General features: G+C 44.3%; 4 protein-coding genes and 1 non-coding gene across 6 annotated transcripts in view; 2 read left to right on the plus strand and 3 right to left on the minus strand.

The window, feature by feature from the left end:
* ATRX (ATRX chromatin remodeler) overlaps window positions 1–27,527 on the minus strand; it is a 478,294-nt gene that overhangs the window by 82,330 nt on the left and 368,437 nt on the right. The gene's annotated exons all lie outside the window — the stretch shown is intronic.
* Window positions 4,864–16,829, minus strand: MAGT1 (magnesium transporter 1). The gene is made up of 10 exons (XM_069867409.1): window positions 16,744–16,829; window positions 14,620–14,789; window positions 13,651–13,768; window positions 12,498–12,638; window positions 11,449–11,589; window positions 11,028–11,117; window positions 10,394–10,457; window positions 8,167–8,241; window positions 7,619–7,709; window positions 4,864–6,360 (listed from the first exon to the last, which is right to left on the minus strand). Exons 1-10 carry the CDS (start codon window positions 16,819–16,821, stop codon window positions 6,345–6,347), a joined length of 984 nt encoding a protein of 327 aa, XP_069723510.1. The 5' UTR covers window positions 16,822–16,829; the 3' UTR covers window positions 4,864–6,344.
* Window positions 18,380–18,495, minus strand: TRNAL-CAA (transfer RNA leucine (anticodon CAA)). Its single transcript has 2 exons — window positions 18,458–18,495; window positions 18,380–18,425 (listed from the first exon to the last, which is right to left on the minus strand). It is a non-coding gene; the product is annotated as a tRNA-Leu (tRNA).
* Window positions 18,605–21,543, plus strand: COX7B (cytochrome c oxidase subunit 7B). 2 transcript variants are annotated; one of them, XR_011338343.1, is made up of 4 exons: window positions 18,605–18,726; window positions 20,684–20,808; window positions 21,344–21,481; window positions 21,516–21,543. XR_011338343.1 is itself a non-coding variant. In XM_069867410.1 (3 exons), exons 1-3 carry the CDS (start codon window positions 18,690–18,692, stop codon window positions 21,416–21,418), a joined length of 237 nt encoding a protein of 78 aa, XP_069723511.1. In that variant the 5' UTR covers window positions 18,605–18,689; the 3' UTR covers window positions 21,419–21,543. The 2 variants fall into 2 exon arrangements, 1 of the variants encoding a protein (XP_069723511.1); XM_069867410.1 differs by having other exon boundaries at window positions 21,344–21,543.
* The window catches only part of ATP7A (ATPase copper transporting alpha), a 31,822-nt gene continuing 26,948 nt past the window's right edge, over window positions 22,654–27,527 (plus strand). The window contains exon 1 of the mRNA XM_069868021.1: window positions 22,654–22,732. The gene's annotated coding sequence lies outside the window, so the exon portion shown is untranslated. The remainder of the gene's footprint in view (window positions 22,733–27,527) is intronic.

A 27,527-nucleotide genomic window follows, 5' to 3' on the forward strand; every position in this document is an offset into this window, starting at 1 on the left:
GGTCACGCCGTTTCTGATCCAAGCCAAGATGCCATTGGCCTTCTTGGCCACCTGGGCCACTGCTGGCTCATATTCAGTTGGTTGTCAACCAACACCCCCAGGTCCCTCTCCTCCAGGCAGCTTTCTAGCCAGGCTTCTCCTAGTCTGGAGCTGCACAGGGTTGTTGTGTCCCAAGTGCAGGACCCGGCATCTGGCCTTGTTAAACCTCATGCCATTGGACTCAGCCCAGTGGTCCAGCCTGTTCAGATCCCTTTGGAGCCTCCCGACCCTCCAGCAGATCGACACTTCCACCCAGCTTAGTGTCATCTGCAAACTTGCTCAGGGTGCACTCGATGCCTTCATCCAGGTCATTGATAAAGACATTGAACAGGGCTGGACCCAGCACTGAGCCCTGGGGAACCCCACTTGTCACTGGCCTCCAGCTGGATTTCACACCATTTCCCACCACTCTCTGGGCCCTCCATCCAACCAGTTTTCCACCCAGGAGAGTGTGCGCCTGTCCAGGCCAGAGGTGACAGTTTCCGAAGCAGAATGCTGTGAGAAACTGTGTCAAAGGCTTTACTGAAGTCCAGGAAGATACATCCACAGCCTTTCCCTCATCCAGTAGTTGAGTCACTTTATCATAGAAGGTAATCAGGTTAGTTTGGCAAGATCTGAAAAGACCTCTGAGAGTGAGTCCAACCACCCCTGCCTGCCACTAAATCGTGTCCCTGAGCACGTTGTCTACCCATCTTTTAAACCTCTCCAGGGATGGGGACTCCACCGCCTCCCTTGGCAGCCGTTCCAGTGCCTGATGACCCTTTCAATTAAAAACATACTAATAACATCCCCTAGCACAGCTCGAGGCCATTCCCTCTTGTCCTACCACCTGTCACCTGGGAGAAGAGACCAGCACTCACTTCTCTACAACCTCCTTTTAGGTAGTTGTAGAAGCAATGAGGTCTTCCCTCAGCTGCTCCTCATAAGTCTTGTCCTCCAGTCCCTTCACCAGCTTTGTTGCTCTTCTCTGTACACGCTCCAGAACCATAACTTCCTTCCTGTAGCAATTGCTTAAGAGCCATGTCCACCCTTGTATCTTGAGTTGCGTGAACAGAAAGGAAGGAGTGTTGCGTGACTAGAAAGCCAGAACAGGACAGCTGGAGATCAGCCTTGAAGAGAAGATGCGTGGCACAACACTGCTTTAACCACGCTGCTCAACAGGGCAGTTCGACAAAAGGATATTTAGAAGCAATTCATAGAATCATAGAATCGTCTGGTTGGAAAAGACCTTTGAGATCAAGTCCAACCGTACCTGCCCGCTACTTGATGATGTCATCCCTGAGTACCTCATCTGCCCATCTTTTAACTGCATCAAGGGTTGGGAAAAAAAGCCATTCTATGTTTTTTGTCGCCAGACAGATTAATTAAACCAGCAGCATTACCTATTTGCAGCTCTGCATTACTATTCCGTGATTAAAATAAGAACACAAAACACTTATTTTTCCCTTCAACGGATTTAGTCTGCATCATGGACTACTATCCTAATGGTTTACAATAACTACATAGTAAAATAAATAAATATTATAAAGTAATAAATACATCTATTTCCTTGGGAGATGGAAGGAGGTATCTGAAAGCAGTTCAGAAAAAAAGTTTAATTGCCTCCAAGTCATAACCTGTATCTGAAGTTGCACATGAAATGATTCTATCATGAGAAAAAGCCAAGATAAAGTACAGATGGAAATGTTTCCACCTCCCAACAATTATTCGTGGGTTTGTCAAGAAACAGATTGTAGGAGCACGCTCCAATCTGTGTGAGGACAGGTATTGTGTGTGTCTCTAAAGGAACATTCTAACATCTCTCACATACCCACAGTGACGTTTTCCCAAGAGCTCTCCTAACAGGCACTGCCGGCTGCTCCAAGGTACCTGGAAGAAGGAGGATTTGGGGCTTAGTGTCCAGGACAAACGAAGGGCCACTGCGGAATCTCATAACTCTGATTATATTTTTTTCCATGATAATAGTAATTAGGTTTTTTTAAGTAGATATTAGCCTACTTTTAAGAAAAACGGCTGAAAGACATGTATAGTTACCTATCAACAAGAGAGTAATTTAATAACTTTTTGTGCTCCTGACCTAGAAATACAAACTACATATACATTTTTTCAGATTATTATCTGTGATAAAAGTAGTACAATTAATTCAGAACAATAAAACACTGTGCTTAATTTTATAGGAATGTGAAGATCGCCGCTTTTAAATGGAATGGGCTATATGCAATGAAACTCGTTCTCATCAGAGAAAAACCATAATGAAAACTGAAAACAGATGACCGCTAAACTCCAGAGACTGCATTTGTTCTTTGGTTTGCTGTTATTTTATCCCCCTTAGTAAAGTTCAAAGTGGTGGTGTGGAATCAGTTTACTACTGGGTTGTATTTGATAATTAAACCTTTGCAGCATGAGAAAGCAGTAGATATGAAGGTCCAATACAGAAACAAAGTGCCAGTAATTTTCAAAATTAATTTCTTACAGGAGACGAAAGCACTTAAGAAATTTTAAATTATTTAAAAAAAATATCCAATTTTGGCATGTGACTTTCCACTATAGACAGAATCATTTTTAACACAGACTACCAGAAACCATTAATAATTAAGCATAAACAAATACTACAGACCATTCTGTTCTCACAACAAAGTTTGCTCATAAGATCATGGAATCATAGAATAGTTTGAGCTTGAAGGGACCTTAAAACCCATCCAATTCCACCACCTGCCATGGGCAGGGACACCTCTTACTGGATCAGGGGCTCCAAGGCCAATCCAGCCTGGCCTTGAACACCTCCAGGGATGGGGCAGCCACCACTGCTCTGGGCAACCTGGGCCAGGACCTCACCACCCTCATGGTCAAGAAATTCCTCCTTATGTCTAGATGCCACCATCTGGCATAATCTGATGTCACAGCACCATATCCAGCAAGCATAATCAACTCAAGCATCTAATTTTCTATGACCATTCTCAAATGTTTAGTAAGTTAAGCCATTTACTTTCTCCCATACTTGTAAAATGTCTTCTTTCATTTCTCAGGAGTATAGATTAGGAATAAGAATTTATTGTTATGCTTCCTTTCACAGTCTTTTAACGAGGCTCAAAATAAGTCTTGCTGTACATTTAATTGTATGTCCAACAGCTGTGGCCACAAAGGCATCTGCATTTTTCTCCTAATGCCTCCAGGCAGCCATCATCTCCTCATACTCCCCAGAGACGATGTATACCTCATTGCCTGCCAAAAGGTTTCACTCGCTCACGTCTGAATGCTGATCTCCACCACGTGCTTGCATATGCACACTCAGCCACACTGGCATCACCGGCCACAGGATTAATTAAGGTTATTTGCTCAAGCACCAAGCCATATGCAACAGATGCAGAGCTGAGCACATTATCCATCCCGTTGGGAGGACTAAGCGGTTCTGCCCCTGCAGAGCACGTGCTTTGGAGGCTCCTCTGTTAAAGGCGTGACTGCAGGAATGACGACCGAGCAGCACGCTCTCTGCTGAACGCTAGAGTGGCTTGAAGACAGGAGCTTCCAGTAAATTGAAGATAACACAAACCATTACTTACATGAATCCAATTAGATTTACGATCTCACCATGGGCTTAGCTCAGAGAGCTCCCTAAACTATTTCTAGCTATTATTCCAAAACACTTTTTAAGTACACCACAGCCCCTTCTCAAAAGCAGAAAAAGCAGCAATCGTTGAGCCGGTCACATTAGCAAAACCACAGAGTCCATTTTCAGCTAAAGAATATGCCATTTCCTCCTTTTATTGTAATAGGTGCCCTTTAAAGGCAAGCTTTTACAGCACTTCTGAGCCATTTATGCCTCACTTTCTAAAGGAGATGGCCTCATCAAGCTCCCAGTTTTAGCACCCCAGTTCTCAAATGCATTGGCTCTTCCAGCTTTGTCCTACTGGTCCAGAAGTGTGTTGTACTCACCAGTGAGATGCGCGTGCCCATGGTCCCAGAGAATCACTCTGTCTACCAATTAAAGCTCATTGTTACCTCTCAACCAGTCAATCTTTCTAGAATTGAAAGATTCTAGATCTTTCTAGATCTAGAATCTAAATCTGCAAGCCCTCAATCTTCTTCTGCTCCACTATCACACTTGCTCCCTCAATCCATGCCTTTCACTTTCAGCATGGAGAGCAGAAAGAAGCTGTTGGAAAAAGAGCATTATTCTCATTTCATATGTGAGTACATAAAAAAAAAGGAAAAACTCCAAACTCTCCACAACTGTACCACCTTAAGTGGAAGGCCAACATGTTTCCACCATCCACCAGTGTGAAGTGCAACTGTTTGAAGTTAATGTACAATTAGATGGTACAGAAACACATGCACCACGTCAGAAAAATTAGAAACAAATCTGAAAGCTTAAGAAAAAACTTGTTTAGCATGAGATTTTAACTCTCACCTGCCTAATGACTGAAGTACAACCCAGATGTTTACTGGAAACTTTGTACAAACAGGAGAGGAAAATAACCAACAGGTACAGAATTGTTCCAGGAAAATCTATAGCACTGACTATATTCCACCTCCAGAAATGCTATTAATAGATGTGCCTATGACTCCAGGAAGCCAAGATTTTCACCGCAGGACAGCTGTCGAGACAAGCAAGAACCATGGAATCTTTATGCTATTAGTTGGCTACATGAGAAGATCTCCAGTATTGACATTTTGGGCTGTAAGTTCCTGCATAAACACACAGATGCTACTAATTCAGTCTACTCAGCTATAGTCCAGCTATTTACTCTACACAGGCATTTTTATTAACACATAGAAGCAACAGTTCTGGTTTGTTTTAAATTAAAGTCAGAAAGACACGGGAGCATGGATTAGACTAAAAATTTTATTGAAACTTGTCCAAAATCCAGTCAGGCACAAAATTTATCCATTCCTAACGCTTGTCGTTCTGTATGGCATAGAAAAATGCATCTCAACAAGCTTGAAACATCGAACAACTAAATTAGTGAAGTTAAGGCACTTGAGATGTGTGTTAATATAGCAAAATTCTTATTGCATAAGAATAACATTCTACTTGGAATTATATAGTCATTCCCAAACTTCCACTTAAAGCACCTGAATTCTGTAACTCGACAGAGGGGAGAGGCAGAGGCAAGAGACAAAAGTTTCATCACATTTTCCTCTAACTAGCGACCTCCAAAGCCACCCCAGGCTACCAAAGGAAGCATTGCTGAACGAGGACGTGAAGATTCCTGTAGTATGAGTGCTGAACTACACAACAGTTTGGGCTGAGGCACAACATCCTCCACTCAAGAATTCTTAAGGCCAAGTATCTCTGTGAGATGGGAGAGCAGGAGGAAAGAGGAAAAAGCACGTGTTCATTTGTAATGGTAACAAATCTTTCCTGGGGTAACAGTATTTATCCTGGGATTAAACATCTCTGCCCACTCCACGTCCTCCCCAAGGATAAAAACTTGGGGAAAATAAATGGTGAATGCAAGAACTTAGAGACCAAAAAATCTGATAACTGCTTGTTTGTTAGGGTGCTGAGCGGTAACTTGAAAGCCAGACAGCAACCTTTAATTCAGGCTACAGATCACTAGTTACCTTTGTGGTTTTGGTTTGTATTTTTGGCACCATGAGCACTGCATCAGTATAGGAATATTTTTTCGGCTCTGAACCAACGTTGACAACTGAAATGTTGCAGATTCAGCATTTGGCAAAGAAAGTTTTAATGAATTAATAATTCGGTTCTTCGTGTTGAAAATTCTCCCTTCATCTGTGAAACCACCTCTTGCATCATACAGTGGTTAAATACTTGTCTCAAAAATGAGATACAGCTCTAGGATAGGCACATTCCACACTAGAATCTGCACTATGGTCCAAAGATGTCACAGACTGAAGGAAAAGATTTCCAGGTACATAAAGATGTTTCCAAGGCTTAACAGAGAAGCCTTTGTCACCTGGTATGCATGAACAGGAAACACTGATAAATATCTGAGGGGAAAAAGAAACATACAGAAAACAGACTACCCAATTGAATTTAAAGTACCATTTCTAGTTAGTCTAAAGAAATGTATTTCTAAGCATTAAGTTCTGAATTTCACTAGAAGTTGTTTAAGAAGATGTAAAGCTTATGAAAAAGAGATTGCATTTTAATACTCTGTGTCCTTCAGAGCAAATTTCTTGTTATATTTAAGGCACTACACGTTGTCTTTGGTTCAGTGTTTAACTATCTCGTTCAGTGTAAAGAGAGGTAGCATGAACCACACGTATTTAGCTCTTCCATTCCCTTACAGGCAATTTCAGAGTTGCCACCTTTCCGATGTTACAGGTTCCGGAATCTTTTAACTCATCAGGAAACTGCAGGAACAAAACAACAAACATTCTTATTAATTTTATAAGAGAAAAAAAAAAAAAAAGTGCAACATTCCACTTAGCTTTCATTCATGAGAAAGCAGAATGAGAAACTGGTCCTGATGCAACTATGACGTTAAGTAGCTTCCAAGTGACTTCTCCACAGTGAGTCATCTAGTAAATCAAAAGCCAAAGCCATCTGACCTACAATAAAGTTAGCAGAAGTACTTAAGACTTCTGAATAGTCCTATGTATGAGTAGTCAAAACAAGTCCAATGAAGCCAAAACAACTCCAATGAAGTTGAAACAAGTCCATTCAATAAAAAACAAGTCCACAGAAGTCAAAACAAATCCTTAGAACTTAAAAAGTGTTCTTCGAATAGACTAGAATAAAAACTGACTAGTTATTAAACAGGGAATAAGTTCAGCTCTCCTCTGCTCTTGAGAAAAGTCCTTATGAAATAGAGTTTTATCATTTAGACATTTTTAAATAAGAACTAACTTCTCACAGAAAGGGGACAACATTTGCCTATGGGATTAGCCTTCCAGGCAAATTAAAGTATTTGCAGAAGCTGAGATGGTTAGAAGCTGGTCCCTCAACGTGTATTTATTCCTCAAAATACATAAAACCTAATAAACACACACAAGAAATCCATACCTAAAATATACACAAGCAGTCAGTCAATAGTGCTACTCTTTACAGAAGCATTCCCTAAATGTACACATCTTTAAACATCAGCCATCCTCCTTGTTCTCACAAGGATTAATAATCAAAATGTATGAACATGGAGGAAACGAGGGGGAAGAGACGCCTGTTTTCAGCATAAGTTTCTTGAGGTATCACTAAGAAAATAAGAAATATTTTTTACTATATAGTGGCAGGAAAAGGAGAGCATCACAACCCTTCCTTTGGCAAGACTGAAAAATCATGATATCCACCAAATGCCATTAATTCTGGTGATTACAATATTGCCAAATGCTGAAAAAAACCACCCTTTTTTTTTTTTTTTTCCAGAAAACAGGCCCTTCACCTAATTCTCTGGTCTGATTCATACTAATCTTACCAGACAAGGAAACACCAGTCAGCAGGAAGAGATTCATTCCTAAGCATATAGTACGGATTGAAAAAAACCCAAACATTGAGAGCAATAGTAGAAGTTAAGTCCTCATTTGTGTTCCCCCACTTCCTTCAAAAAGGCCTACGATGCTATAACTACGTGTAATGCACAAGAAAATGATGACTGAAGCAGCAGCAAAATCGTACCTGTATGGGTAGCCATGATATTTTGATCTGAAGACAGAGAGCAGCCAGCTGAAGAACAGCACCACCAAGCCAATACCAGCAATACACATGACTGTAAGAGACAGAGTTAGATTCTGGTAATGCGACAGCTGTCCCCAAAAACACCACAGCGACTGCATTTCTCAAAAGCATTCTGTAGTATTTAAAGCTGTGGGCAGATATGACCTCTAATAGAATCACTGAGAAGAACGAGATTAACACTACTTTTCTTTCAAATACCTATTGTAAATCAAATTTATACCATTCCTGCAAGAGGAAGCAAGCCCCTCCTCTCTGTTACTAGCAAAATGCTGCAAAGCATCTTTATATCTCCTCTTCTCCCAAAAGGGATTTGAGTAAAACTTGTAGTTTGTTAAGCAACTCCAAACGCTGCCAGAAAACCAAACAATTCACTTCTTTAAGGGGAAAGTTTACAAAAACCCACAATGCAAATGCATTTCTATTAAACAGCATATAAAAGATCTTTATTGAATATCCCTTCTCTTTGAGAGAAAAGTATTAATACTCACTTTTTCTTTTCCCCACATCCATGTCAGAAGTAGCAGCTTCATGGAGGAGTACCATTCCTAAAGTAACGCCACCATCTATGAACACTGTTTAAGGCTAAATCAACAAAATGCAATAGTCTCAATATAGCACACATTCCTAATTTCAGAAATTCAGTTCTGGGCCGTACCTGGGGCATTAAAACTCACTGGAAAAGCACCAGCAACTACAGGGGAAAAAACAGCAACTAAAAGGCATCAATGTCTGCTTTTAAAAGAAAATAATTATTAAGTTTAAAATATAAACTGGAAGGCGTAGTAGGCCTTGACACAAAATGAAAACCACACATTTATTGTCTCAGCTTGTAATGAAACAGCATTCCTTCCCAGAGAGCTCAGTCCACTCCTACTGCTGTTCTACTCCATTGGAAAAAAAACCCAAGGGAATTAAACTTCTGCATTTTACTCAGCTAATACAATAAATAAAACCATAGAGTAGTTTGGGTTGGAAGAAACCTTAAAGATCATCTAGTTCCAAACCCCCTGCCATGGGCTGGGACACCTCGCACTGGATCAGGGGCTCCAAGCCCCATCCAACCTGGCCTTGAACATCTCCAGGGATGGGGCAGCCACAGCTTCCCTGGGTAACCTGGGCCAGGGCCTCCTCACCCTCATGGTGAAGAAATTCCTCCTTATGTCCAGTCTAAATCTGCCCCTCTCCAGTTTATACCCTGGGCCAGGACCTCAACACCCTCACAATGAAGCACAATTCAAAAGGCTCGACATTTGCAAAAAGTGAATCCTAGCAAAGCAAAATAGCTGATCCAGTGGAACACAAGGCAAAATACCCAAAGACTTTATTCCATTTCACGACAGATTTTCAGTCCAAATACCCCTCCCAAAATGAGTAGCACTTAGCATTAGCTGCAGCAGGACCAGCAGGAGATCTTTCTGTTTCAGACGTGGTCTGCCTTCAGCACAAGTAAAAAGCGACTGCAACCTACAAGAACTTTGCCAACCTCTGGCATTTTTAAATGCGTCCAGCAGGTTGGGTTTATAACGTAATGGACTGCAAGAACACAAACACCAACAAAAAGCTTCTAGGTTGAATTTGACTGAGTGCATCAGTAGCAGAGCAGTAATTGGAGGACGATCAAAGTCCCTCTCCAAATAAATGTTTTAAGTTTAAAAAATATTTGATAATGAATATACAGCAAGAAAGCAAAGTTCTTTTAACATCAGCATATTTAAATATCATTTGCTCACTTTGTATTGTTTTATTTTAAAAATCCCAATGCATCACTTTCTGAAATTGGGATTCTGAACAGAGAAACAAGAAGAGGAAAAGGAGAAATTAGCAGAACCCACCCTGTTTAAGAACACTGCTGCTGCAACAGAAAAGCCTTGTTAATCATTGTCAAGCAGTGAAGAGGGCAGGTACTTTGAATGAATTTATGAAATTATGGGCCCACAGAAAGTTTCCTATTCTCCATACTTGTGTACTATAAAATGTAAGTAACTCAGGACTGAAGTTGCAAGAACAAAAGACAATATTAGATCTAAGTCCTGAATAAGGTAAAGAATTCACTGGCTCACACAGGTGATGAGAAAAGGAAGTCAGACATGACTAAAGTTACAGATGACAGAACAGAAACATATCTGTGGGAGCAGAATAAAAGAACACTGAGGCTGAGAGCATTCTTATGACTCCAAAGAAACATTTTTATACAAATGAGAAAGGCAAAGTTTCTCAAGTTTCCGCTTGCCTTTCATGATGGCATAATACTGGCATGGAAAAACCCTGACTCGTTAGCATGAGTGAGTTGTACGATTAAAAGTAAAGAAGATAAGCTAAGAAATAAAGATGAAAGATCAGTAATAGAGGAAGGAACTCAACACCAAAGCAACAACTACATAAGTGAGACTGAAAAGATAACAGACATGCACAGAGGAACAGAGTTATCCTGAAGAAATGTATGAGTCCACAAAGCTCAACATCTTTAACATCGTATTAATTTCAGTCATTAAAAAAAGGAAGAAGGTGGCGAGAAAGCAGTGAACAATTTTCTACTCAGCTTAAAGATCACTGGGATAGGAAAAGCAGTCATCCACACAGCCAGGCTCTACAAGCTTCTGCTTTGGTATTAGGTGACAGTTACAAGCCTTCACAAAGTACTCTCCCAGAAAAGGCAGCAACATAAGCTAATAAAGAAATCATTACCAATCACATGTTTCTCAGTAGGAAGGATACTAAACAGGAGAACTATGTGCGTTTCTGCCACAAACTGGGCTTGGCTGCTTCCATGGATATAGTTCTGCAAGAGAGAGAGCAGTTGAATTTAGGAAAGACTGAAGTCAACTTAGACATGATTAACAACAGCTACAGAGCATGGAACTGGCTTTTGCACTGTCTCTTTCAGGAGACAGAAGCTGGACCACTAGCAATTTTATCTGATGACCATCAACTTCTGGAGGGAGCTCAGTCAGCAACAAAAATCCTCCTGCTATTACAGAGCACTTGGTTTTGGATTAAGATCTGTATTTTGTGATTTCTTAGTAGCAGAGTACAAATTTGCAAATAGCATTTCTTCTTCTATTTGAGCCAAGAAAAGGATGAAAGCTAATTGGAAGAAAATCTAAACTTTGACTGGAGGTCTAACATGCCTTCTGTTTCACACAAAACAAACCCCCTCTTTCACAGGCATATTTTAAGAGAAGACAGATCCTCTCTGAGCTAATCAGCAGCTCTCTTATTCTTCTTGCTCTCTGCATGAACAGGACTTACAAAGAAAGAAGCCATGAACAGGATTTCCCTCTTTTAGTATCAGCCTTGTTCTGTAGAAATACAACAGAAATTCAGAAAAGGAAACAGAAAGAACACTTACCACTTGTCCTGTATGGGGATTCTTATGAGCATAGGGTGGACCCCTAATGTGGTTCCACATCTGGCCTGATGTCATTGCTAACACAAAACACTGGAAAGGAAAGAAACTCTATTTAATAAGGATTTTTTTTTTCTTTTAGCCAACGTCTTTTCATTTCACACCAAAAAGTACTGGTTTGGAAGACAACCTTAGGCTAGGCATCATCCTACACTTTTTATTTGTATAAGAGGCACCTAAATCAAGCATTAACTGAGCTCAAAACACTGAGATCAAATAATATTATCAGACTACCAAAAAGTAAAACTAAATACACTTCATTTTCCTCTGCCAGGCTTAAGTGTATTTAAATACATAAGCTTTTAAAGACTCGAACTGCTACAAAACTCATGACAACAGGCAGACAAGAGTTATAATTACTCACCAAAGCAGCAAATGCCCAGCCAGTTTTGTTATACAGAAAATCCAGGTTGCTTCCACGCAAATATACAAGGCCTGCAACAACAGCCAGCAGCAGTCCCAACATCAGTGGTCCAGCGTAGCTTGGTGGCCTTATCACACGAATCTAAAGAGAGGATATTGAAATTATTTTCCCTCAATGGGATTATAAGTTATACCACACTCCTGCTAACAAAACACACAATATATCAGAGTAGAAAACAGTATCAACACACGCACACAAATTTTCTATATAATAAATCTGTCTTGGGAAGGAAGGAATGCTTCTTCTCCCATTACTGTAGCTTCAGTTGTATGCGTCTTTAGCCTACCTAACACTTTAAAGACTGTTTTTCTCTTGTCATTGTTTAGCCCCAGCTGGCAACCAAGTACCATGCTGCCACCCGCTCACTCCTCCTCCGCTGGTGGATTTGGAAAGAAAATGGTAAAACTTGTGGGTTAGGATAAACAGTTAAATAGAACAGAAAAGGAAGAGAAAAATCACAATAACGATAGAAGAACATACAAAGGAAGTAACACACAGTGCAATTGTTCACAACCTGGAAATTGATGCTCAGCCTGTTTCTGAGCAGCAAACCCCCTCATCCCAGCCAGCTTCCCCAGTTCATACGCTGAGCGTGATGTTGCACGGTACAGAACAGCCACTAGCTAGCCAGGACCAGCTGTCCAGCCTGTGTCCTCTTCCAGCTTAGCTTTCCCCGCACTCCCCACCCTCTCTTGAGAGGCCAGCATGAGAAGCTGAAGATCAAACTCTTTCCCAGCCGAACCCACGACACTTCCGTAGGAACAGAAGGAGATGAGTTTTACCACCTTATCAAATACAGAGTTACCCAAAATACAGAACACAGAATGCAAGGAAACTTAAAGATGCAGCCATACGTCCAAACTGGACTTCATACACAAGAACCTTTTAAAGAACCTGAGAGCAGATCAGAGAACACAAACGACATATGGCATGGCTGGAATTAGGGAGCGCTGCAGAAGTGGTGGAGGGGATGCTCCACATATACTCACATTGACATCCGTTCTGTCAGCCACCCAGCGAGCAAGCTGTTCAGCTGCAAACCCGCGCACCTGAAGTTCGTACGTGTCACCCCGTTTAGGCTTCCCTTTAGCAGGAAAGTTAATGAAGGTTGGAGCAGAATTCATGTTCAGCTGTGTTTAGAAAAATTCACAAAAGATATAGCACCATGAAAAATCTATTTAGTATCCCAATCCTAAATTCTATTCCATTGGTACCACGCTACATCATCACTAAACAAGCACAAAAAGTAACTATTCAATAAATACTCAATTTACAGTGACTTTAAAAACATAAAACAGCACCCAGTAGCTTTCATTTCTGTATTTCATAAAAGTGTACTTCAGAAATTTCCGCTTTGTGTTCTACGCTACTTCCTCCTCTTAATACGATGAAACAAGGGTTATCAGAGGCTGTTCTGGATATCTTAGAAAAAAATTGTTACTGCTGAGTAGACTTTTTCTAAACACAACTGAGCACGTTTTGTAAAACAACCAACGCTTCTTTGTTAGCACTCAGATCTAGAGCTACTGATTCAAAAGCATCAGACCAGTTAAGAGGAGATTGTAAGAGGTAAAGTAGTGGCGAGTTAAGATTTGTAAAACTATAAAGAACTATTAATGGGATGATTGCAACGTTCTCATGTACTAAAAAAAAAAAAAAAGATCTCATTACATAACGTTAATAGAAGAGCAAAATGACTGGGTACTCAAAAAGAAATAGGATAACCAATATTGAAAGCCTAATATATCATTCTCCAGCAATCCAAAAATTGTGATAGCTGTTTGTAATTACAAGGGTGCTTTCTATCTTGCCCATTTGTGTATCATAGAAGAATTCCATTAAAAATTATGCTCTAAGTTATTAAAGGAGACAAACTCAGAAAAAAAAGCAAACAGAGAAGCCAGTGCACTGTTTGTGCCTATTCCAGATTTGTCAGTTCTGTTAATATTGCTGCTCTGCTCTTCTCCTCATTTCTTCTGAGTGGCAGCTTTTAACTTTTCAATTAGAGTGGCAGCTTTTAACTTTTCAATTATCTCCTTAATCATTGCATCATTAGATTTTGTATTCATCTTTACCCTCTTGCCCTCAGCCTCCAAAACCCAAGCTAAAAATAATGTTAGAAGACAAAAACACAGACATTACCATCTGAAATACATCCGAGCCTTCATCAAAATCTACCATAGCAAAAAAAATCTTATTGGTAAAGGCACTAGAATATCGCCAGGAGTTTGCCAGGATCTGGTATTCCTCATCAGCTTGCCTGGGAAAGACACAAAGGGAGAGTCTGTACCACATCTGTCCAGAACACAAGGTAAAAGACAGCAGAGGGAGCTGCAGCGACCCACCCCTGACAACTGCAACCCACAAACCCCTACGTTAATGATCCAAGGTTAAAGAAAAAGTTTAAGGCCAGGTGTTCATGCAACAATCAAGTGAAACATTTGGCACTGCTGTTCTTCTAAGTACGACCACAAGTTCTATTAAGCCCATGAACACAAGCAGTGGTAACTTAATGGAAATCTGAAATGGAAGCCAGAAGGTCGTGATTTGCCAATCCACAGAGCACCAAAGCAACTACAGCTGTGCCATCTTTTGCACGTCAGAGAGCAGAAAAACAATTAATTGCAACTAACAAGGTATAAAAATCATCTGTACAGACCTCTGTGGCCTCTGGATTAATACATGAAAGCCATAATATGGTTAAGGATCCAGCATATTATACTGGCAAATAAGAAAGTGCCAAGCAACATATTAATTAACAGTTTTTAGACTGCATGGCCAGCCGTAATTCTGCAAGCGTTTCATCAGTTGCTCACGCCAGGACAGTGGAGTTTTCACTGTGTTTTTTCTGCAGAAGCCTATCAGTGTGAATATTGTTTCTGCAAAACAACGATTATCTTAGCAGGAAGGAAAATAATTAAGGACTATGTTCTTTTCTCACATACACATTTTGCATATATTCCCACACATTTAACTTCAAAGATAATCCTACTATAATGTGCCCTAGTATTCTCCTCCCGCACACATGAAACCTTTATCCCATTAAATTTAATTTCCTACAAAGCACGTGATGACTTTCAAGTTTAATTTAGGACTGAATTATGCCCATACTTGCACACAACACACTGTCTGTGAGGCTGAAGAGCAGTGAACATCACAATCACTGAGTAATTTCTGGGCGGTGCCTTCACAAGGCGTCGAAATTTGTCTCCATTCATTCGAATAACGGATCTTTTACTGGCCCACTCCATTAGCTGGTTCACTTTTTCTGATAACACCATCTGAAAAAAAAAAAAACGTCAAAGAAACACTATTACTTTGGGGTGGGTTTTTTTCCTAGTCTTACAGTAGAAACTTGAAAGCTTTTAGATTGGGTGTAACAAACAGCTGCACTCTATTTTATGAGAACATCAACGACATAAAATCATTGAACATCTTGAGTTGGAAGGGATCTGGCCTTGAACACTTCCAGGGATGGGGCAGTCACAGCTTCCCTGGGCAACCTGGGCCAGGGCCTCACCACTGTCACAGTGAAGAAATTCCTCCTTATGTCCAGTCTAAACCTGCCCCTCTCCAGTTTATCCCCATTGCCCCTTGTCCTATCACTCCAAACCTTGTTAAACAGTCCCTCCCCAGCTTTCTTGTAGCCCCTTCAGGTACTAGAAGGTCACTATAAGGTCTCCTGGGAGCCTTCTCTTCTCCAGGCTGAACAACCCCAACTCTCTCAGCCTGTTCTCATATGGGAGATGCTCCAGCCCTCGGATCATCCTTGTAGCCTTCTCTGGACCCGTTCCAACAGCTCCATCTCCTTGTTGTTTTGAGGATTCCAGAACCGGACACAATATTCCAGATGAGGTCTCACAGGAGAGGAACAGAGGGGCAGAATCCCCTGCCTTGACCTGCTGGCCATGCTGCTTTGGATGCAGCCCAGGACATGGTTGGTTTCTGGGCTGCAAGAGCACATTTCCAGCTCATGTTGAGCTTCTCATCAACCAGCAATGCTTTAGGGTCAATATTAAAGTACTCTGACTCACAACTGAAACAAGTCTATCCAGAGAGATCTTTTCACGCGGAGTCAACTATGTGGAAATAAGCGACACCTTTGTGCTCACAACCAAAGTCTACCTGTTGCCCGAAACACACCTGGTTTACGCAGCGTGCAGCAGCCAATCTCTACATCACCCAGAGAGACTTTACTGACAGAGTTTACACACATTCAGGGGGACAGACCCTCCAAACTCTAGTGTAAAACCCCTGACATGGACATCACGATGTTACACGCTGCAGATAACTAAACTCACAGACTCCCCAGAAAAGTCACGTGTATTCCTAACTAATCATACCATCTTGAATGGTTGGACTGGATGATCTGGTGGGTCTCTTCCAACCTGGTTATTCTATGATTCTATGATTCTTGATCTTTTACTGCATGTGCACCCCCAAATCCTAAGTGTATTATCCTACTGTCTTTATGTAATCTTTAGTGGCTATTCCACAGTCCTTCACTGATAAACTTTTGTTGCTTTTGACAGATTAATAAGGCATTAAGGATAAATCATTGCTCCTTGTATTGCTCAGATATCACATCCTTACATCGCTCATTACCATACCATTTCTGATCTTAAATTTGCCCCACAGCACCTATTCATGCTTAGTTTTGCTAAAAATACAATATACTTCATCAGGCATCGCCGGTTTCTCCCAACAAACCAGGCAAAGACTCTCCCTTTTTTTTCCCCAACAAACCAGGCAAAGCCTCTTCCTTTTTTTTTCCCCAACAAACTTGGCAAAGCATCTCCCTTTTTCCCCAAAAAACTGGGCTAAGCCTCACCCTTTTTTTTTTTCCCCAACCAACCAAGCAAAGCGTCTCCCTTTCTTTATTTCCTAACTAGGCAAAGCCTCTCCCTTTTTTTTTTGCCCCCAACGAGCTCCCTTTCGTAGCTCTATAATCTCATGCTTTTCTGCTTTCTTTCAACCCCTCCACAGGTCCCGTTTCTCCCCCACCCCCTCCCCACCCGTTTTTGAGGCCGTTCCTCACGCCGGGGGGTCAGTCAGGAACGACTCCCCTCTGGCTCCCGCCGCCGGGGTCTCTCCAGAGGGATCTTCTCACACCCCAGCAGGGAGGAGCGAGGGATCTCCGCGATCTTTGAGACCGTGACCGCCCCCGGTCGCCCAGAGAAGGTGGGATGGAACCGAGCCCGCGGCCCCGAGCGCCCCCGCCCCCGGCCCCCTCACCTCTTTGCGCTTCTGCCCCGCGGCGGGGCCGCCCCAGGCCAGCAGCGCCAGCAGCAGCGGCACCGCCAGCGCCGCCATAGCCGCCCCCTGCGCCGCCCCGCCCCGCGGCCGCGCATTGGCTGGGCGGCGGCTGTGGGCGGTGCCCATTGGCTGAACGGGGGCTGTGGGCGGTGCCCATTGGCTGAATGGGGGCTGTGGGCGGTGCCCATTGGCTGAACGGGGGCTGTGGGCGGTGCCCATTGGCTGAATGGGGGCTGTGGGCGGTGCCCATTGGCTGAACGGGGGCTGTGGGCGGTGCCCATTGGCTGAATGGGGGCTGTGGGCGGTGCCCATTGGCTGACTGGGAGCCGCCGCTGGCGCCCATTGGCTGAGCGGGGTCTGGCGGAGGCGGGAGCGCGGCGAGCTGGGGCCGTGGGGGATGGGATGGGATGGGATGGGATGGGATGGGATGGGATGGGATGGGATGGGATGGGATGGGATGGGATGGGATGGGATGGGATGGGATGGGATGGGATGGGATGGAAGGGATGGTGGAAGCTGGGCAGGACGGGACCAATCCTTGAGTCCCCATTCCTGGAGGCGTTTAAAAGGCAGGTAGAATGAGGTGCTTGAGGACATGATTTGGTAGTGGGCAGGTCTGGTTGATGTTGATCTCTAAGGTCTTTTCCAAACTAGGGATTCCATGGTTCTATGAACCGCGGTGCTGCGCAGCCATCAGTGACCCACAAGGAAAAGGAAGGGGAAGCTGGGATAACCTGCAATCCATGGCTCCCCAAAGGCGTACGCTTGATTTGAAACACACAGGTTTATTGCTGGGTCGTGTTTTAAAAAGGCCGTTAAAATCCCTACCCAGTAAGAAATCCTCATCTGGTGTGAATGGGGCCGTGGAGGGGCGTTGCAGAACTATAGAGTGTCCTGAGTTGGAAGGGGCCCGTAAGGATCATCGAGTCCAACGCTGGGACAGGACACCCCTCCATTCACACCGTGGGGCTGAGGGCATTGTCCGAACGCTGCTGGAATATTATCAGGCACCGTGACTGCTTCCCTGGGAGCTGCTCCAGAGCTCCACCACCCCCTGGGAGAAGCAGCTTTGTCTAATATCCAACCTCACCCTCCCCTGGCACATCTCCCTGCCATTCCCTCAGCTCCTGTTGTTGGTGGCCACTGAGAAGAGCTCAAAGCCTGCTCCTCCTCCTCCTCTTGTGAGGAAGCTGCAGAGCACGATGAGGTTTCCTCTCAGTCTCCTCTTCTCCAGGCTGAACAGACAAAGTGACTTCAGCCACTAATCGTACGTGTTCCCCTCTGGCCCCTTCCCCAGCTCGGTGCCCTCCTCTGGACGCTCTCCAATAATTTTAGATCCTCTTTATTGGACTCGATGATCTAAAAGGTCTTTTACAACCTAGTGATTCCATGATTCTTTGTCCTCTGGTGCCCAGAGCCGCACACAATACTCAATGTGGGGCCACTTCTTTCATTCTTCATTTCTCTGTTTGAGAACGCCACTTCAGGCGCCTGCAGTTTCTATTTGAACTAAAATATCCCGCTGTAGCGGGGTAATTCCTTTCGGGATTAAATTCTCTCAGGGAATTTAAACGGATAGAAAGGATGGGGGGGAAAGAAAAAAAAAAAAAAGTTGTGTCAGAAGTGGGATTCGAACCCACGCCTCCATGCGGAGACCAGAACACCCAACCCGCCGCGGGAAGGCGCGGAACGCCTTGAGTCTGGCGCCTTAGACCACTCGGCCATCCTGACACTGTGACTGCACCCGCCGCCTGCAGCCTCTTGATGCTTCGCTCCGGGGCGGAGCCGCGCTCGGTCCCGCCCGGCCCCGCCGCTTCCCCGCCGCCGCTTTCGCACCGGGGCGGTGTCCCCGCGGCGCTCCGGCTTCCGGAGACGCCATTTTGTTCTCCGCCTCTCGCCAAGGGCAGCGCGCGGGCCCCGCCAGGATGTTCCCCGCGGCTCGGACCGCGCTGCGCGTCGCCGGTGAGCGGGGAGGGCGGGGGGAGGACCCATCCCTCGCCTGGTGCCGCCTCGGCCTGGCTTTATTCCTGCCTCTTTCAGCTTCTGCTGGAGCCGGGGAAGAGGGGATGGGGATGGGGATGGGGATGGGGATGAGGGTGTTGGGCATGGAGCAGCGTAGGGTGGTTTGATTGGAAAAGACCTTCGAGATCCTCGAGTCCTCAGCCTGAGGGGAGAGCTCAAAGCTGCTTGCAGCTCCTGGAAGGAGGGGGTGGAGGTGTGGGGGTGCTGGGCTCCTCTCCCGAGGGGCAAAGGGAGAGGATGAAGGGAAATGGCCTCAAGTTGCACCACGGTGGGTGTTTAGGTCGGATATCGGGAAATATTCCTTCTCCGAAGGGGTTCTCGGCTCTGGGACGGCTGCCCAGGGCAGGGGCGTAAAAGCCGGGTAGGTGAGGTGCTCAGGGATCTGGTTTAATAACGCACGGGGATGGTTGAACTCGAGGATCTCAAAGGTCTCTTCAATCCAAAGGACTCTGTGCCTCCATGACCTTGGTGCAGGAGCAGCCCCTGTCCCTGGGCAGCCAGGGGGAGGTGACCCCCCAGGACAAGCTGCCTCTGTTCTTGGTTCATCACTAGTTTAGAATCATAGAATCACCAGGTTGGAAGAGACCCACCGGATCATCGAGTCCAACCATTCCTATCAAACACTAAACCGTGTCTCTCAGCACCTAGCGCTCAGCACCATTCCTCTCCCTAAATATTCAAGCTGCCTTGTTTTTCTTTTTTTTTATCTGTTTAAAAAACATTTGTGCCACCTCTCGGAGCATGCCAGGGGTGCAGGAGCGTTGCAGACATCGCCATCATCTTCTTTGATTGCATTTGGCTAAACGTGAACTCAAAACTGTATTTTCTAATATCTGTCTTTATGCACAGATCGCTGTCTGACCAAATGCTTTGTACACAACTACTAAACAATCTCAGTATTGTGAAGCTGGTGGTTTGATTCTTTGCTCTGTTTTCTTAATAACTACACATTTTATAGCACAAATTTGTGATGTACAGCATATGTTCTGCCAAGTGAAGATACTCTCCTGTGTGTCCTCCTCTATTATGTCCTCCACGGTGCCTGGTGACAAGGCAAGCAGCAACAGGCACAAGCTGGAGTGCAGAAGGTTGCACCAGAACCTGAGCAAAAAATTCTTCCCTGTAAGGTGACAGGGCACTGGAACAGGCTGCCCAGGGAGGGTGTGGAGTCTTCTCGTGGAATATTCTCATGGAATCTTCTATGAGATATTCCAACCCACCTGGATGTGTTCCTGTGCAACCTGCTGGAGGTGACCGTGCTTTAGCGGGGCGGGGGTTGGACTGGATGAGCTCCACAAGTCTTTTCCAACCCACACTTAACCTCATGTGAAGGCCCACAGAAATTTCTGCTTCATTCTTCACATCCCTCCTCTTCCTCCTCAAATCTTGACAGAATGAGGAAGGTGTTACCCACAGCCAGTGTCTTCAAGCTCTTAATTTGATGGCGAGCTTTGTCCTGAAAATGTTTGTATTAGGTGTGCATACTGGCAACATAGATGTTTACATACAGAAATCTGAAACTTCAAAGTACTAAACAAAAATATTTTATTAGAGAAATGGTAATACTTAAAAGTGTGCTCCAACGTCCACACTGAGGGCCCAAAGAAAACACATTAATGGAAAAGGTAACTTTTAAGATTTTCGCACTGAAACTAGACTTCAGGAAAAATGTTCTAGAGAGAAACTGGGAAAGCTAAAAGAAAATGCAAGGCTGTCTATATATCCTGTGTTTTGAAGTTATTCCAAAGCTCTAAGTCTCAAAGGTTATTTTTTTCGGCTTTTCTTGAAGTCTTTTAATGCTTATGCTTGCCTGTCTGTTGGTGGGAGAGGAGATTTGTCAATGGTTTAAATGCTTTAGTTGATTTCTGTACTTCTGATTCTCTTTAACCTTCATTAGCTCGTGGTGTTCAGCGCACTGCAGTAAGACAAGCTCATCGCAAACACGAGCCTGACTTCCATGATAAATACGGAAACCTGGTACTCCTTGGTGGAGCTGCAGTTTTTTCTGTTATCTGGGGATATGTAAGTCACCCTTTTTTCCCTGCTTTGTGGTGACTATAGCTGCAAACTTTTAAGCTGTTAAGTTTCAGAAGGGTTTACTTGTATGAAATAACTTACATGGCCAGAATTTAGGAGCTTTTCATATAATTAAGTAATTATGTGATAGAGATGAAGGTTGTGTTAGTTCATATTTTGATTTTAGGTCAATAGACAAATTTCCATGTCAGTCTATTCCTTGATTTTAAAATTTATTAGAAACACAAGTGTTCACTATTTCACTTGGGATTTCTAAGCTATACAGGCAGAGGTTTTAGAAGAAAAAAAAATAGGAGAGAATAACAGTATGGTGATGGGGTTTTTTAATGATTTTTTTTCATTAAAAAATGAAATATTTAAATGTTGTTTGCTATAAATATATTGCATTTGCTTTTGTTAGAAGATTAAAGAGATGCCGTGTTCTATGCAAGAAATGTAAACTGAAATCAATGGAAACAGCCCTGTATTGAAGGTTTCTTTGAGTTCAGAGTTAATAATCTTGACTTGTATCCTTCCTCAGGTGCTCACACAAGGTGGGATCGAGTGGGGCTTGTCACCTGTTGGCAGAGTCACTCCCAAAGAGTGGAGGGAGTAACAGCCTTTGCTGGAAATGAACTGGTCTAAACTTTCACTGAAGAAATGACCATCTAATGGCATTTGTTCCCCGATTGCCACTTGTGCAGTGGCACTCCTGGTCTAATAAACATACCTAGGAACCTCTTTGGCTCCTCTGGATCTCCTTTGCGCTGTGTCTGGTGAGGTGTAATAAATAGTGAAAAAACTGAAAATAATTAAATCCTGTTTCAGGTGGTCCCAGTTGTTTCTGGAAATGTCACTCGTGGGTAACTGTCAAATCCAAAACATTGCGTAGTTGTCCATGGAAGTGGCTGTGGGTGCTCCAAGGAACCGCCACGTGCATTCCCGTGGCAGAGTGCACATCACAGCCTATAAAGTAAAGCCTGCTGCACAGCTGTGAAAAAGTTTGTAATTTCTGTGAGATCCCGTTTTTTTTCCCCAGGAGTGTTTTCACTCCTTGAATCGCTCCATGAAGCAGCTGTTTCTCTCTGAGGCCTTTTCAGAGTTCAGAAGAACTCGCATCAGGTCTGGGTTGGGGAGGCTCCACAGGAGCAGGTGGTGTCTGTGATGCTGAGTGAAACGGGGGTTTTAAAACGAGTTCTTGGGGAGGCCCTGGCCCAGGTTGCCCAGAGCAGTGGTGGCTGCCCCATCCCTGGAGGGGTTCCAGGCCGGGTTGGATGGGGCTTGGAGCCCCTGATCCAGCGGGAGGTGTCCCTGCCCCTGGCAGGGGTGGGACTGGATGGGCTTTAAGGACCCTTCCAACCCAAACTATTCTAGGATTCTTGTGCAACTGGGATTTGCGAGGCCCGCGTCCGCCGCAATCCCTGGCGAACACCAAACCGGGCGAATCACCGATAAAGTGATGGGCGGGGAGGGGCGGGCGCTGCGGCCACGTGACCGGCGGTAGCTGCGTCCTCTGCGTCACGTGACCGGGCGGGGGGTGTGGGTCCCTAAAGCCACGTGACCCGGCGGAGACGGGGGCGGGCGCTGCGGTCACACGCTTTGGGAGGCGGGAGGGCATCGCGATCACGTGACACCTGGTTCCGCTGCCTCGCCTGACCCGGCGCCGAGGGGCGGTTCGCTGCCATCACGTGACTTTAGTGGGGACACGACCGGGGGACTGGGAGAAGGCGCCGCGATCACGTGACCGGGCGGCGAGGGGGCGTGTCGCTATGTCACGTGACCGGGCGGAGAGGGGGGATGCCTCTGTGGGTGTCACGTGAGCTCGGGGCGGGGCGGCGGGGCGTCACGTGACCGGTCGGAGAAGGGCGCGCCCCCGCGCCGCGTTCGAGTGCGGGGCTGCCGCGCTCCGTCCTGACCCCGGAACGAGCCGGTACGCGGGGCTGGCGGGGCGGGGTGGGATGGGGTGGTGAGGGCAGGGCAGGGGCCGAGCCCCGTGTCGGCCGTACCGGCTCGGTTCGGGCTTTGGAGAGGCGGGGAGCACGGGGCTGAGCTGGAAAGGGGGGTGCGGAGCCCCCGGCGCGTTCCCTGCTTGGCGCGGGCAGCTCCTGCCTTCGGGCTTTTCCAGTGCTGGGTGGAAAGGGATAGAGTCACCGAGCGGTTTGGCTTGGAAGGGACCTTAAAGCCCATCCAGTCCCACCCCTGCCGTGGGCAGGGACACCTCCCGCTGGATCAGGGGCTCCAAGCCCCATCCAGCCTGGCCTTGAACACCTCCAGGGATGGGGCAGCCACAGCTTCCCTGGACAACCTGTTCCAGTGCCTCCCCACCCTCACTGTGAAGAAATTCCTCCTTATGTCCAGTCTAAATCTGCCCCTCTCCAGTTTATCCCCATTGCCCCTCATCCTGTCACCACAAGCCTTTGTGAACAGTCCCTCCCCAGTCTTCTTGTAGCCCCTTCAGGTGCTGGAAGGTCGCTATAAGGTTTCCTTGGAGCCTTCTCTTCACAAGGCTGAACAACCCCAACTTTCTCAGCCTGTCCTCGTATGGGAGGTGCTCCAGCCCTTGGATCATCCTTGTAGCCTCCTCTGGACCCATTCTAACAGCTCCATCTCCTTCTTATGTTGAGGGTTCCAGAACTGGACGCAATACTCCAGCTGAGGTCTCACAAGAGAGAAATAGAGGGCCAGAATCCCTCCCTCACCCTGCTGGCCACACTTATTTTGATGTAGCCGAGGACACGGTTGGTTTCTGGGCTGTGAGCACACCTTGCTGGCTCATGTTGAGCTTCTCGTGTCAACGCCAGGGAGTCGCGTCCTGTGGCTCTTTGGGCTGCAGCCAAGCCAGTGGGTTGAGCAGTGGCAGTCAGGGAGCCAACTGGGCTGCGCTTGTCAGTGTGCTTGGGATCTCACTGCATTTTGGTGCACAGTGAGCGTCCACTCTCTAGGGACTTGGAAAATTTCCTCTAAAAATCCCTCTTCCACTGCTGGAGATCTTCAAGGAAAAATTCACATTGAATTTGAATGCACACATCCCTGAGCCTCTGCTCCAAATCCCCTTTTTTTGAATCCGAGCACATCTTTCTTAGTGTTTTGCCTTGTCACCCTGTGCAGAAATACATTTTCCCAATGTTTTCATTAAAAACACAGTTTAAATATTCTGGAAAAGGGCAAATTGTTGTTTAAAAGGCTTTGAGGTGAAATCTCACAAAAATGAGCAAGGGCAAACCCAGCTAAACTGTTGCATCTCTGTATCCAGGTCCTGAAAATTGCACATCATTAGAGTAAGGTTACATTCAGTCATTTAGGCAGTCACCAAAGATTGCATTTCCGTACTTAAATACTTGTTGAATTGTATGTGTGGATCTAAATAGACCAGGAAATACTTTTTCCTGGTTGGTTATGGGGAGGCAGTTTGTGTGATTTACAATGCAGCGTACAAGCAGAAACACAATTTGATTAGAAATTAGTACATATAATATATTTTGTTGAGAAAAGACATAAAACTTTTTTCCTTGCCAGGTGGCAGAATGAGAAAGTAAAAGCTAGCATTGCACATCATTTACTATTTTAGTCATTTTTTCACCTGTATGATGCATTCTGCATTGATTTGTCTTGTATTTTAAGCCTAAGCTTGAGAATGAGGATCTGTGGTTGGCCTTGGTAATGCTCGCATAACAAGGGTTTATAAATTATATTTTGCTCCCAATATTTACTGTTCTTCTTCCAGAGAAATATTTGAGTTCTGAGCACTTGAAGAGGTAGTGGAAGGACACAAACAAGTAAAAGGGTTTGCTAAGATTTTGTCTAGAATATTAAAAAGCTCATTTAAAAGCTGAAACAGAATGTTTCCAATGTGTTCTCTGTTTTTTTTTCCATCCAGCTTGCATAGAAATTAAGTCCCTCAGAGGAGTTTCTGTAGCCTGCTGACCAAGCAAGACTTACTGAAGTCTTGAGCAACATGTATTGCAGCCTGTTTAGAGCGTCACGTAGCTCCCTGAGACAGATATCTATTAGAGATGTGCAGTTTCTCCCTCAGTGATTAAACTTCCTTTATCTAGTCAGACTGTAAATATATCCATTTGCCAGTGAATGTAAGAAAACCTTGTTCTTTTGTATTGGACCAGGACCCTGTAACCCACTGTCCAGCACTTTTGTAAGCCCAAGGAGAAGATGATGCATCTTTTTCCTTTCATGCTGTCCTTTGTTCTTTTCATAGATCTTTGCTGACTTTTAGCGACAGGTACCCTTTTTCATTTAATGTAATTAGTAATTTATCTGTCTGCTGCCATAAATGAAGTGAGCTACAAAGCAGGACTCGGCCATTTAGAAATTTAATAAAGTCCAGAGGCTGCAGTTAAATCTATCAGATTCTGTTTCGGGCATTTGTGTGATTTTTTCCCTAGCTTTGACCTTTCTTAGTTTCAGCAGCTATAAATTAAAGATAGTTCTGTATAGAAAACCTTGGTGAAAACTGAAATTGTACACATAGCCAGAAAGTGTGCTTCTCAGTTCTGTATCCCTGCTGGTCCTGGTAGAGGCACGAAGCATCTTTGTGGTGCACAGGGCCTTATTACGTTGTGATGCCTTGGTTAGCTGAGATACTAGAAGCAATAGTGTATTTTTTGTGGGGTAAAGTGAGAGTCTGGGTTTTTACCCGTGCTGTAACGTACTCTTTGCATTGCTCATATTTTCTTGTTTGTTTGTTTGTTTTCTGGTAGTGTGAGATTATGAATGACTTAGCTTTGACTTGATCAAACCTTATTTTCCTTCAGAAATTTTACTTTGCTGTTAGCACATCAAAAAAAAAGGTTTAGAGAGATGAATCTGAGTTTCTCAGTCACCTTGTGCTTCATCACTGTTTAATTTCTGTAGGAAGAAATTACTTTCTGGTGCTTGACTCACTTAATAGAATTACTAGTTGACTTTAAGAAAATGAAATGCCTGATCTAGTGGAAGGTGTCCCTGCCCACAGCAGGAGGATGGAACTGGATGATCTTTAAGGTCCCTTCCAACCCAGACTATTCTATGATTTTAGCTTGCACACGGGCAACCCAAGTCTTAAGCCTGAAATTATATCTGAAAAAAACATACAAGGTTTTATGTGTATTCCCAAATATCGTTTTGATGTTAATTATCCTTTTTACACTGCCTGTTCAGTCACCAGGTGTTGCTCCTCCTCAGGTAGCCTGCCGTGTTCGGTTCCGAGGGCTGCAGGGCCAGATCTTTTCCAGGGTTCTGCTTCATTGAGGGTGTTAATGTACAAACCAGGAAATGCTGCTGCCTTGTTGACTGTAAACACAGAGGAGAGTAACAGAAGAGAATAGAAAATGGGAGTTTCTAAAGGTATTAAGCAGTAAATAGTATAGTAGAGAGTACAGAAACCTTTATGAAGTGTGTTCAAAGCCAGGGCTCTTGGCAAGGTGAAGCCTCTTTAGGTGATGTTCCAGAACATCAGTAGAATTGAAGCCTTTTCATTTCTTGTTATTTTAAATAAATGACTATTAGATGAAAGTGGAGGAGCTGCCACTTGTTTGCATCATCAAATCCTAAAATTCTTTACTAATTGAAGACGAAGGTCATTTATGGATGGAACAGTGCATTAGTTGAGAAGAAAAATGGCTTTATTCTTTAAAACTATATGTGATGTATAACTGTGTTCAGTTCTGGGCCCCTCACCACAAGAAGGATGTTGAGGCTCTGGAGCGAGTCCAGAGAAGAGCAACGAAGCTGGTGAGGGGGCTGGAGAACAGGCCTTATGAGGAGCGGCTGAGAGAGCTGGGGGTGTTTAGCCTGGAGAAGAGGAGGCTGAGGGGAGACCTCATTGCTCTCTATAACTACCTGAAAGGAGGTTGTGGAGAGGAGGGAGCTGGGCTCTTCTCCCAAGTGATAGGGGACAGGACAAGAGGGAATGGCCTCAAGCTCCAACAGGGGAGGTTCAGGCTTGACATAAGGAAAAAATTGTTCACTGAAAGGGTCATTAGGCACTGGAACGGTCTGCCCAGGGAGGTGATTAACTCACCTTCCCTGGAGGGGTTTAAGGTGCGGGTGGATGAGGCACTGAGGGACATGGTTTAGTGTTTGATAGGAATGGTTGGACTCGATGATCCGGTGGGTCTCTTCCAACCTGGTGATTCTATGATTCTATGATTTAGCATCTTGTCCAAAAGAATATGTCCATGATGCCTTTAAATTACAAGTTATTTATTAGCAGTCATTTGTCTTGCAGTCAGTGGTAATAATGGAGATTTTCAGTGTCAGCTTATAAAATATATGTTGTCACCTAGAAAGCTTTCTAGATATGGCAGAAGTTTTAGATCTGTTGATTTTCAGCTGCATCCTGCTAGAACCTTAACTGTCTCTTGTACTGTCCCTGTCTTGTGAGGTAATACTTATGTACAAACACAGGTATATCTGCATTATTTTATTTTTATATGTATATATTTATATAAATAAATTTATATAAAAATATAATTTTATATAAATAAATATATATATAAAAAACAGGAGGAGAAAACAGGCAGTGATGGATCAACAGGCTCAAATCACAACAGTGAGGAAACAGGGTGTTCCAAGTTCAGGCCGTCGCTGTCGGTTACACAGGTTACTACACAGTCTCATGCAGATCTTTTGACTTTTGCATTCATTTTCTGTGAACTTAGTAAAATATTAACACATATAAGGAGAACTCGGATTAAATAGTCAATATTTGTACATCCCCTGTGTGCATC

Source organism: Phaenicophaeus curvirostris, chromosome 13 (assembly GCF_032191515.1).
Source record: "Phaenicophaeus curvirostris isolate KB17595 chromosome 13, BPBGC_Pcur_1.0, whole genome shotgun sequence".
Lineage (NCBI taxonomy): Eukaryota > Metazoa > Chordata > Aves > Cuculiformes > Cuculidae > Phaenicophaeus > Phaenicophaeus curvirostris.